At 34.0% G+C, this 13,047-nt stretch overlaps 2 protein-coding genes across 2 annotated transcripts in view; one reads left to right on the top strand and one right to left on the bottom strand.

The window, feature by feature from the left end:
* Positions 1-2,584, top strand: part of LOC123530368 (von Willebrand factor D and EGF domain-containing protein-like) — a 67,609-nt gene extending 65,025 nt beyond the window's left edge. Inside the window, exon 20 of the mRNA XM_053520862.1 lies at positions 2,457-2,584. Within this exon, the coding sequence (XP_053376837.1) occupies positions 2,457-2,584 (128 nt within the window). The remainder of the gene's footprint in view (positions 1-2,456) is intronic.
* A 110-nt stretch (positions 2,585-2,694) lies between these two features.
* Positions 2,695-12,583, bottom strand: LOC123529573 (uromodulin-like). Its single transcript, XM_053520863.1, has 6 exons — positions 12,324-12,583; positions 9,191-9,226; positions 4,095-4,298; positions 3,728-3,895; positions 3,334-3,480; positions 2,695-2,708 (listed from the first exon to the last, which is right to left on the bottom strand). The coding sequence occupies exons 1-6, from the start codon at positions 12,391-12,393 to the stop codon at positions 2,695-2,697; spliced, it is 639 nt and encodes a 212-aa protein (XP_053376838.1). The 5' UTR covers positions 12,394-12,583.
* Between the last annotated feature and the right edge of the window lie 464 nt (positions 12,584-13,047).

Below are 13,047 nucleotides of genomic sequence, written 5' to 3' on the forward strand. Positions count from 1 at the left end.
AAATGCTCGTGTATAAATATATAAAAAGCAAACCTTAAGAACCAAAAACGTATGTACTCAATGCCTTTTCAGAAGACAGAGCAACAAGAGAAACACCCTTAAGGGCCCGACGAAACAGGACAGAAGACAAATATCAAAACAGTTCAGTCCTGGTAGGATTTAAAAACTGCTCATCATAGAGTCCTCCCCCTCTTCCGTCAGACGCAATCAAAGAGGGAAGCGTAGTGTCCAACTGTAAACGGGTTGAACACTAAACATGCGGTATGTCTCAAAACAGTTGGGTCGTAACCTCTTTTAATAAAACGTTTGATAATCTTTTCAAATACATTTGGAAAATTACCATGACCCAAGATCTTACGAAGTTTGTAAACCACATCCCCATAAAAAACGGGTTTAGAAATACCTTCTCGCAGAAGTGTTAAATCTCATTGTTTAAATGGCAATTGAAACATTCATTTTATAAAAACATATGTTTTTGGTGATAGAAATTAACAAAAAAAAAATGCGGCATGGCATTCGGGAAACACCAACAATTAATGGCAGAGTTAAAATTCAGCTAAGATAAATTTCAATTTCAGCGAAAATTAAAACTTGTGTATCTTTAAGTATAGATCTCATTCTACTAATGCTGATAAGTAGACTGACTGACGGACGGACGAACGGCCGGAAGGACGTTTTGTAAAACAAATAGACGGGCGGACGGACGAACATACAGACAAGTAATAAGGTGAAAACTTCCGACTAAAAATGATGATCAGCACTTTTGCATACCTTTGATGCTATTGTAATTAAACCGTTTTAATCCGCTAAATCCATTGAGAACAATGAAACCATTACTCGAGCTGTCCTTCCGGAAGTTAAGATTGAGTGGGATTTATGAATATGACTATCGAACTCCACTCACACTTCAGCAAGGTCTACTCGAGATTCACTTGAGTGATACTTACCCAAGTTTGAGTCAAGTGTGAGTCTGAGTGACGACAATGAATATGGCTCTAAGCCACTATTTGTTTGTTTTGGATTTAAACAATATTTAAGTTATGTAACGAGAAATTTATCCTCGGCACTGTCAATAACATATTACTTGTCAGAAATTCTTTGAAATAGGGTCTTATGTTGGTTAACACATGTACCAGTGTAAAATTTTCTCATTAAAACCGCAGGGTTGACACACATTGGCTGCACGAGGAAATTATGAGTAGGTACTTGAATTCAACAATGGGCTGAATATAATTGTTCAGTGTACATGAACAGTTATGACTTAAATTATGTAACGAAAATTACGCCAACTTTCAATGAGGCATTTCTTTGGGCCAGTTCGTTTCACATTAGCGGCGTTCGCCGTTTCGCCGCTGGAAACCGGCTAGGCATTCGTTTCCCGGGACCACCCGAGACAACCCGGCGTATACCGATATGCGCCGGTCTTGCGAGATAGGCAAAGCGGCAAATCATATAATTTCGCGAGATATATTCGGATAAATATTTGTGAATTTGTGAGTAATACCAGTAAGGGAAGAAACACACCTCAGGAAAATAATCCCTAACTAATTTGGAATAGGTCAAAATAGAAAATCGCAACAAATTAGATGTTTGTTATTTTTTTCTTGCAGCACACATGGCCGGCGTACGCCGAATTGTTCGTTTATTCTTAAACCGGCGAGAATATTTTTCTTGCCGCGCACGTGACCGGCGTATCTTGGGTTGTGTGAAACGAACTGGCCCTTTATCTTTTCAATATAGTTCACTTCTATTGTTAAATATATTTCATACAAGGACTTTTTAACAGCAAAGTTTTTATACATAATGATTTTACATGTATATTGAGTTAAATGAATAGAATAAGCCAAGTTCAAAGAACGCATACCATATCTGAAACAAAAGCCTGTAAGTTACTCAAGTTGCTTTAGCCTGTGCTAAGGGGCGTGGGCAGTGTTGCATTTTCCATTATTTCTCATGAACAGGCTCAATCAAACCGAGTCTGCAATTCTCATTATTTGCCTTGTCCTCGTTGATTCCGAGGAATCTACTTTTCAGATTATATTTACTTCACAACAGTAGGTGTTAAGTGCTGTTTTGCGGCCGTAAAAAGTCACCCCAACTTCATATCAGTGTTGTCATATTTTCTGGTTCTTCGGGATAATTGATTTCCACACATTTAGATTTGAAGACTGAATACTGCTTAAGCCGGTGCTAGGAGCGCGGGCAATGTTGCAGTTTCCATTACTGTTCATGAACAGATTCAATCAAACCGAGTCTGCAATTTTCATTATTTGCCTTGTCCTCGTTGATTCCGAGGAATCTACTTTTCAGATTATATTTACTATAGCACTTCACATTTTAATCATCCGATAAAATCAAAATCAGTATTTATCAATATTTTGTTTCTTGAGATGTGTCTTCTTGGAATAAAATGTATGTTTGATATCATCAAATTATGATTTCTCTCGTCCTATCAGATATCAATGAATGTTCTTCTGAACCCTGCAAAAACGGCGGATCATGTACAGATCTTGTGGCAGACTACAGTTGCACATGCGTTGATGGATATGAAGGAACCACTTGTGAAATAGGTACAACAAACTAGTAATAATGCATTAAAACATAATTATGTTAAATGATCATTTGGAAGCATTATATAAAAAAAGTAGACTCTGTTCTATTGAGTCTCTTCATAATGGGCTATATGAAACGTACTCACCCTGGCGGCCCTTTAAAGAAAAACTATAAATGAGTTGACTTCATGATCTTCAAGGGACAGCAAAAAATAGTAACACTGAATATCATAAATTTAATTTTCTATTGCCAAGAAATTATAATAATGAAAATATACATATGAGAGTAATACCAGTCTCGTTTCGAACAAGAACTAAATAACCGAGCACTTCTATATAGGGGAAGTACACATAATTAATATTTCTTGAAAATTCTATTTTGTTATCACAAACCTATTACACTATGATTCTGACGAGCCGATTCTATGCATTTTGACAAATAATCAAGCTTGAAAATTTATATGAAATCGTTTTGATAGAGTCTGTAAACGAGCGGTTACGAATAGAGCAGCAAGCCTGATTTGTTGATACAAGTCATTGTGTTTCATTTTGGTCAAATTTTATATTTATTTTTTTATTTTTTTCTTTGGGGGGGGGGGTGGGGGTTGGTTAACGTCGCACCGACTATCCAGCTTTGATGGTGGAGCAAGACCCTAGGTGCCCCTCGATCCATTATTTCATCACGAGCGGGCGCCTGGGTAGAACTACCGACCCTCCGTAAGCCAGCTGGATGGCTTCCACACATGAAGAATTCAATGCCCCGAGTGAGGCTCGAACCCACATTGATGAGGATCAGTATCAGGAAGAGAGATAGTCGCTTTTGCTGGCTGTGTTATCTTTGGTGAGGAGACATTGGACAACGTCGCTTCAGTTTGCAAAAGCGTTGGTGTGTGAGTTATGTCGGTATTTGGTTCCGATTTCTTCACATCTGTTTAAAAGACAGGTCGAAAATATGAGCTAAACTTGATTAAAAAGTTTTGTGTTTGAACATTTGGAAATTAACAGTCATTAAGCAATTGCATATTCACGATACATTTTTTTTAATAAAACATAATTTCATGTAAAAGTTTTCGTGACGATTATAAAGTTGTAGTGTATATTGTTATTACCGGTTTTCCGTTATTTCTACTACACGCGGTAAGCAAACAAGCAAACTGAATTTAATTGTTACATACCAAAGCAGTATCTCTGATGGCAATTTGACGGCAGATCAACAAAACAATACGCCATGAACTCCCCACAGTTGATTGCGGCAAGTTTGTAAGTATGTAAGCAACAGCTGTCAAAGTCTCTTAAACAAGATGTCCGATTTACCAGCCCGTCATGAGTATCCGGATTTTGACCTTTTTGTATAATAATTGTAAAGTAATAGGACATTTGAAACCATAATTACATATGTAAAACAAATTAAGCATAAATTTCAATTATATTTGTATTTTCAATGCCTTGGCGAAGGCTGCGTTGCATTTAATGTTCTTTGTGATATTTGTAAACTTAAATTTAAGTGCACCCGTCTGTTCAAGTTAAGTGAAAATAAATTACCGTCCATCCAGATGGGAAATTTTGTTCCACACATGAACATAGAAGGACAACTTGTACTCATTGGAGTTTTGCTCTTGTACCACATGCTTGTATTAATTGCATAAACGTCGCAAAATATCCAGTTAAACGTTACGTTGGTTACCATAACTGTTGGGTCTCTAGTCGCCAAATATGGAATGTCAGGTATAACTCCATCGCAAAGATCTGAAATTTAAAAAAAAAATATGTTTAGAAAAACTATACTTGTTACATATTTTCAGCTTCTTCTTGATTCAAGAATAAATAGAAAAGGATAACGTAAACGTTGTCGGAAAAGTCGATTATGTCTTTATTGGTAATTCAAGGTTTACTTCAAGATAAATCAGGGTTTTCTTTGTAGTCAATACGAGTCAAATGTAGTACAACTGTTTTGTCACGGTTGATGGTTTCCCTACCCGATTCCCCTTTTCTGTATAATAACTTAAACATGTTATCGTTACAAATACCGTGCGCGAGTAGTAGATGAAAGACAAAATGAATAATCATTGGTTTCGTCAGGATGCAATATGTTACTCTTTCATAATTGGACTCATATTTAAACAAATGTTCACTGTGTCTAGCTTGACTTGAACATTTATTAGCGATTAGTTATGACATGAGTTGCTGGTCGCCTAAATAGTAGTTAAATCCAAAATTTATTATATGTTATAATTAGTAGAAATACAGCGTTTGATTTATCAATAATGTACCAGGTGTTATAAAATTTAACTTAAGGTCTTTCTTTCGACCTTTCCTAGTATTGTTTAGATCATGAAATAGTTACTTCCATTTGTGGATAAGCGTCTAACGTTTTGGCCACTTTGTATTTTTGAAAAGATATAACCGTTTAGTTATTATCTAGAGGTAGATTGATCTTCAAGATATGTAAATACAAGGACTGACAAAGATCTAAATGGAATAATCAAGATCCCCGATCGTAGCAGGTCAAACGTAGTGTATGTAAGGATATGTAAACGTTTGATATTTATACAAAAACTTGCCTTAAAATACCAGACTGATTATCATGTCTGATAAACCTTAAACGAAGAACATTACATATGATATTAAGATATACCATTTGCATGTTTCTTTATAATGTTTCTTTATTAGATATTTACTTTATAATGCATAACATCATCCTACTATTTTTGTAAAGGCAGAAGGTCAGGCATGATCATTAAACAGATTAGTAAATTATCATTTGGTTAAATTCCTATCATACATGCCCTAAAGACAACAAGCCAAAATCTTATATTTTTGAAACAATGATGTCATTATCAAATACCACGGTAAAAGGATTGTTTAATGTTTGAAAAAAGTGTTGGAATCAATGACAAACTGCATTTTGCATTAGGCATATATTTAAAAGAAAATGAAAGAATATTGTTCCTTTTGTTCATAGCCTCTTCCGCATAAACAAAATTTCTATTTTTGTTGAAAAACACTAGTCAGTATCAAAATAAATATGTGTCATTTCAATTTGCCTACAACAGTTGTAACTTTATGATCGCTAAATCAGTCCGTAAGATAGCACGCTCGACTTTTCTCAGTGTTTGACTCCGAATAAGAGCATTGCCATTAAATGGGGCTTATCTCAATCAAATATATAACCAGAGATCTGGGAATTGTTTTTACTATTTAAGGTTTCTAGTCAAAAGTTTTGATAGTAACAGAGATACTGGACTTGAGATCATAATCTTTAACCAAAATATTCTAAGTTAAAAAAGGGCATAACTCTGTCAACATTCATCTCAGAGTTATGGGGGTTGTTTCTACTTGTATAGACTTTGATTTAAGAAATTATAAGTTCCCAATCGTGGTTTCTCGTAGAATAACCCGTGTTTTGAGTTTTATGCATAAGAATATATCACAAAGCCTTGAACCAGCCTGATGCTGTGTTCAGATACAGCAAGCAAAATGAATCAGAAGAAATGGCAAACTGTTCCAACATGTTCAACCATGATTATACAAGAAATAATTTTTCAAAAAAAAAATGCTTTCCTATGTTTAACCCAGAGCTAAAGCAAAATAAAGCACCCAAAAGGGGCAGAGAGGGTTGTAATGCAATAGAAATAAAAGGTAATAAAATAGATTTAAACATGTTCAAACATAATAGATCAAGGCACTAAAAATGGCAAATGACCTTGCACTGGTAAGAATTTCCTGTCTGACAATAATATTAACACTGGATATAAATTTACTTTATAATTTACTGATAATTCAAAAGCAGATACTGACAAAACTCTAATATAAAAAAAATGTACAATTCAGACTTTAAGAAAACCAAGATTGTAATTTTCACAATATGTTAATTTCACAGCGCACTATCTTTTGGCGTTAAATTGTAGGTCTTTCTTTTTTGTTTTTCATAATCATTTGTAGCTGCAGTGTGTATTTTTTTCACATTGAAATGCTGTAGAAAGGAATGATTTAGAGTAGTGGGTGCTTTTTAATCTGTATTTTGATAGTAAATGTCAATAGTGAAGACACAATTGTCATCAGTTTTCACGATCTTGATATAACATTATAAATAAAAACTTTACTTTTATTCGCCTGAGCTCTAGTGCTTTAGACCAGTTATATCGTGATAATTTGTTGTCTGTTGATAATCAGATAATTTTTGACCAAGTGTTGCAAAAGTGGAAGATAACACGACAGTATTCAAATCAACACAAATCATATCTGAACATTTCAACTGAAAGTATCTGAATTGGGGCTGATTTTTTTTCAGATGTAGGCTGAAAAGTTCTGAATCTCAGTAACAGAATATTTCTGAAAACTGGCTGAATTCGTCTGAAAGTGTTCCATTTTAAGGACAAATTCGGACATGGTTTCTGACCGTATCTTCATACACTTTCATCTAAAATTCAGCTTAATGTCAGATCCAGTTTCAGACCAATTCAGACATTTTATGAGGGTACGCATCTGGATCGGATGACGTCATTACTCGCGCTTTGGTTATTGCAGAATAACCCGAGATAGATTTTGTTCTACATGTATGAAGGTTATTTTCTGGTCGTGTTAGAATAGTTAATAAATAACTAATTTAAGTTTCAAGTCAGCTTTGATAGTAACAGAGATATTGACTTTATCAAAATCTTTGACCCCCCAAAAAATAAAAGAGACATAACTCAAATTTCTAATAAGAGTTATTGAGATTGTTTCATCTGGTGTAGACCTTGATAGTAAAAAACTGTTTCAGGCAATAGCTCTGATAGCAACAGAGATATTTGACTTTATCAAAGTCTTTGACCAAAAAAAAATATAAGTTAAAAAGTGACATAACTCAAAATTCTAATCAGAGTTATTAGGATTCTTTCTCCTGGTGTAGACCTTGAAAGTTAATAACTGTTTTAAATTTCAGGTCAATAGCTTTGATAGTAACACAGATATTTGACTTTATAAACAAACATTAACCAACGGCAACGGCGACGCCAACGCCAACTCCGGGGGGATCCAATAGCACTACTTCTAATACTAATATAAGTCGAGCTAAAAATGAATGTTAGTATTGAAGAGGTCCTGAAACTATGATCTTACACCTGCTGTATCATTTACGTCTGTCTTTAAGTTGGCTAAATATATTTTTCAACTTCACTTATAGTAACACACATATTAAGACACACACATTTTTATTAAATAATTCGTTTAATGCTAGATAACGGTTTAACAGACGGCTATGAAAAATTATGATAAAACAATAACTATTCATAGTCATAGCAAGTTTGGCTCCAATGCGAGTATAAGTCTTCTGACAGTCTTAAGAATGTATTAAACTTTAAATTAATATTTTAATATTCTTTGCTGCATGTTTGATTTTCCATGCTTGTAGTACATACAAATCTACTTGAAATAGCTTTTTTTAAAAAAGAAAGGTAATTGTTTTGCACGTAAAATGTCTGTCCTTATACACATTACCAAGAAGAACTTGTAAAATACCACAAATTAAGGGTCATAACTTTAGCGAACATCATTTATTCATAACAATTCAACGATATACACAACGATATACACATCTATCACATCTATGCTCTTGTGAGAATTGGTAGAATTCAAATGTTTTGTATAGAAGTACGACAAATCAAAGACTTTGACAAATTAAGGGTAAGTACCCCGCTGACAATTATTTAATCAGAACTTGACGATAATATGAACAGCTACGCTTCTCACTACTCACTCGAGAGGTTTGGTAATATTTAGTCTAATTGTATACAGCACGTTGTGTAACCACTATAAAATATGACAAATCAAGGGCCATTACTCACTGGTCCGAAACATCCCTATGATGTCTATAACTATGCTTGGCACTGAAAACCTGTAGGTTGTTTTTGGAAATCTGCCCAATGGTGTAAGAGAAGTTGTTAAAATATTATAAAATTTGACAAATAATAAAACCCTTTGCACAATAAGACTGATCATTTCTGTGAAATTTAGTTGAAATCCACCCAATGATATAGGAGAAGTGGCAACAAAAACATAATATCATAGTATCGATGAATTAAGGGCCATAAGTTTGCTGAAAAACACCGAACCGGTACATGTCGACGACATGAACAACTAGGCTAGGCAGAGGTCATCTTAGTAAAGTGTGTCATATATATATATAGTGTCCAAAACATCATAAAATATAAATATCAAAGGCAATAACTCTGCTGAAAATTATCGAACCAGAAAATCCGACAACATGCACAATTTGGCTTGACACTGATCACTCCTGTAAGGTTTGGTGGAAATCTGCCAATTTGTATAAGGAAGTCGTCAAATTATCATAAACTTGCATGAATCAAGGGCACAAGAAAATACCGACGGCATGCACATCTAGGCTTACCAAAGGTCAATTCTGTGAAGGTTTGTGTAAGCCTATTAAATGTTGTCGGAGGAGTTGTGTGCACAAACTTTGTTACAGACACAGACGGACAGAGGAACATCACTAAATTAATATGTATCCCCTCTAACTACATGTGTGAGACGTGATTCCCTTTTCCTGTAAGTTGGACAACATATTTACTAAGATGCTGGAATTTTGATTATGGAGAAGGTAAACTTATATATCTTTTTCTGTCAGGAAAATATTTTACCTGTAGATGAATCGAAACAGCTGGAGTTTGCTGAGCCTGAAAAATAAAAAGAATAGAAAATGTTAACGCTCTACATCCGACTGATACTTGGTCCGGCTCATTCATTAAAAAAAAATAATAATGTATCGTAAAATCCCCTATATTTTGTTGAATCATGCATTGAGGCTATAGTGCGATCAAGTTGAATTAAACTCGGACCCAATCTTTTTTAAACCCCGCTCCACGACTTTTCCGCCCCATCCGAAAGAACAGATCCAGCAGTCGATCAGTGCTTATGTCATAGCAGATTAATGCAGCAGGTTTTCACACACATATCTTTATTAGCCCCTGACGTTTCTTATGATGACGGGAAAGAAAAACGTGTTTACCTTGTCTGCATTCTAACTCACTTTACGTATGCCTTATATTAGTAAATTTCGTTAATGCGATCATGATGATTCGTCCAGTCAATAATAATGATAACAAGAATACTTTATAATAGGTATACAGACACTAAGTAGCAAAATGGCGCAAAACTTATGGTAGTCGCATAATGGCGAATTCAAACAGTTCACAGTATTTTTGTTCTGTAGAACTATTTTCCTTATTTTCTTTGCAGTATTTTGCTAAAATCACAGATCAGATCTATTCATGAAATGATAGTTTGACAGAATTAAATTTGTCATGGAATCTAAAGTCATACACCAGCATTACAGTTTGGCGTCTCATTGTTTAGCCGATTTTGCAATTTGTGTGCTTGAATGAAAATACTTTTCTTGCATCAAATAAGATCCCCTTTTCTTTGGATAATTATTCAAGACTGAGAATATTTTCAAGAAAATATAAGCTGCAGACATTTAAAATGGTCCTGCTGTATGCTTTAGCCATTGGAAATTTGTCAATTTTATATGTAAATAGAATAAAGAATGTTTTAGTGTGTTCATGCCTGTAAAAAAAATATGTAACATTAAGGGATTGATGTTTCAGTTTTGAAAATTGTTACAGAAGTGTCCTGACATTTTTTCAATTTTTTAATGCTTTAATTAATCAAAACATTGAAATTCTCACAAGTCAAACTGTCAAAGTGATAAGGACGAAATCATACAATCAATCATATTAGTCATAAATTTGTTTGCAAGTTACTTAGTATGACTACTAAATGTAAGCAAAACGTGAAAAGAACTTAAACGCACGTTTAGCTTACGAAAAATCATCTTCTATCATATGTGCATGTTTTGATTGTAAAGATCTAAGCCCTTAAAACATCAATGTCATCTTATATCATATTTACAAGTGCTGGCTAAAGATCTAGGCCCTAAAACATTAATTTCATAACAGAAAATTATTTTCCCTTTGTGAACATTTGTTGAAATGTTGCTGTTAATAAGATAGTATTACCCGAAGCGTTTGGTCTCATCTATCAATTCATTTATAAATTGAAGGTGTCCGAAATGGCTGAAATTTACAATGGAAAGATGTGAGTCTTTTCTACAAATCAAAAACTCAGTTTAATTTTTCTGAAAATTTAAAAGTTGATATTTCAACCCTTACAGTTTATTGAGATAGCATATTAGTTAGATGGCTTGGTCACATACGTAAACAAGAAATGCCTTTAAAAAAAGACAAACGGTGTAGAGTATTAATGTCTGGCCCTTGGAGAAATGATAATTTAACAGGATGTGCATACAGAAATTATTTGGATATGCATCTATGAATACATAACACATGATTCATCTGTAGATATTTCAACTAAGTAACAAATTTAAATGATCAATAGATATCCTTTCAGTGACAGGAGGTCAAATGGTTTAACGTCCTGTGCTGATTCTGAAATAATTTCGTGTTGGGTCAGCATCTCTGATAAGTAACCCACTAGTACAATATATCGCCACGCATACAGTTCGTTTGCATATTGACAACTGCTGTATCTAATTCGTCATTACTTTCATTTATGACTAATAGTTACATTTTTTTTCAGTTCAATTTGCGCATTGATGCTGTTTGCAGAGTCATTAATTTCATGAAATTTAAGATTTTTCAGCTGACATACTTGCCCCCATTGGACTTGTAATTGCTTTTGTCTGCGCTTAGAAAAAGTTGAATAAATCATTTCAGTTTATGGTAATATGTGCTTTCTGATATTCAATGTAATTCAAGACTTAGTAATAAATGTTTTATCTTTTCAGCACGCACGTGCTTTGATTATTATAGAATATAGGTCAAAATACATGTTATAAAGCTACGCCGAAATAAATCACGACCAAACCGTTATACAAAAAAAAGATGGATGAAACCGTAATTGCAATTTTAGCTGTTTTTACTTTTTGAATAATTTAATTTCATTTTGTATTATTCATTGATGGTAAATAAGTATTGTTTAAAATAATAAAAGGTCAGTAATTTTGGTTCTTTTAAAGATTGTTTCTACTACATTTATAGAACTTGTTAGGAAAATTAACTCAAACATTTTGTGTCGTATCTGCTCTTCTACAGATAAAACTTACTTTGGTTGTTTAGTTTCTGTAATTATAATAGGAAACATAGAGTGTAAAATACTTTTACATAACCATACCTGTATCTACCTACTTATACACATTTGCATTGCAACAGTTTTAATGAATTGTTAAATATCAGGTAAATTCACTTTTGTTTTCTCTGGTGGCACGGGTAAATGGGTAACATTTCGCTGCGACCAATAAAAATTGTGTATAGAAAATGAATAATTTTTTAATCCTCGTAGAAACGGTATCATACCAGTTGCATTTCTTTGTTTGTGTTGTTGTATTTATATGGGATAAGGTCACATACGAGACGAAACTGTAGGATATATGTCGGCTTTGTAGTATTTGGTGGCGTAGGAAGCCACTATCTCCCTATCCACTCATTATTTCAAGCATGAGCGAGTTCCTAGGCAGAACGATAGACATATCTTGCCGTGTAACACAACAAGAATGAAAGGTTTGATCGAACCAACCAGAGGCCTTCCTCACATAAAAGACATCTGTAAGTGAACAATTTCAGTGATCTTGCATCCGATGCTATAATTGGGTCCATATTGACATCAATATTATTCGTAAAAAATGTGTACATTTTTATGTAATTCATACCTTAATGTAAAATAACATTCTTTGTATACAATTTGAAACATAAATACCTATAGAGACTCCAAGAACAAAGCCAAAAAGCACAAACTTTAAAAACACATTCACAGTCATCGGCTCCATTCTGCAATTTAATCAACTTGATTTTCACATTTACTAAATCAATGTTTTACAGCCATCAATGTAGGCTTCCATTTTGTTATTGAAACACGATATGTTTGGAATACATAAACCTGAATTACTGCGTAATTATCCCAGGCAGATTTTATCTGCACAATGTTTCACCTAATATTGATTTAGCCGTGGTTTATTTTTTCTTCCTGTTGTCTAGCGTTCAGTGATGCAAGAATGAATTGTTCAACCGTACCTCGTCTTGTTCAGTACCGTTTATCTCCCTTGGTTTTATGATATAATGTTTCAATGTATGTTTATCAAACGTTACTATTGTTGAAAAAAGTAAAGGTAGATATCACGCTAGCAAAGAACACACTTAACAAAGCCAGACTTAACATTGCAAAATAGTCCCGCTAGAAATAGACACAATAATGGAGTGAAATAGCAGACGGGTTGCTTAAAACAATTCAAAAACTAGCACAATTTAGTTATGTTCAAGGTATGTATTGGGGGTGTGGTAGAATGGGCTGACGTTCCGGGTACCCTGGACTATTAAGATAATTGCGCGTGAGGCAGACTGCGCCATTATGGATCCCTAAACCTGCTATAAAGGTTGCGTTTAGGAATTTATCTTTCCCTATTGAATATTCATACATGCTTTTG

Source organism: Mercenaria mercenaria, chromosome 13 (assembly GCF_021730395.1).
Source record: "Mercenaria mercenaria strain notata chromosome 13, MADL_Memer_1, whole genome shotgun sequence".
NCBI classification, from domain to species: Eukaryota; Metazoa; Mollusca; class Bivalvia; order Venerida; family Veneridae; genus Mercenaria; species Mercenaria mercenaria.

Excerpts from the sequence above, each read along its gene's own strand:
- LOC123529573 (XM_053520863.1), bottom strand. The coding sequence starts at position 12,393 with ATGGAGCCGATGACTGTGAATGTGTTTTTAAAGTTTGTGCTTTTTGGC. Across the intron at positions 9,227-12,323 it reads TGTTCTTGGAGTCTCTATAG|GCTCAGCAAACTCCAGCTGT; the intron begins GTATTTATGTTT and ends TTTATTTTTCAG. Across the intron at positions 3,481-3,727 it reads CCATCAGAGATACTGCTTTG|ATGTGAAGAAATCGGAACCA; the intron begins GTATGTAACAAT and ends TCTTTTAAACAG.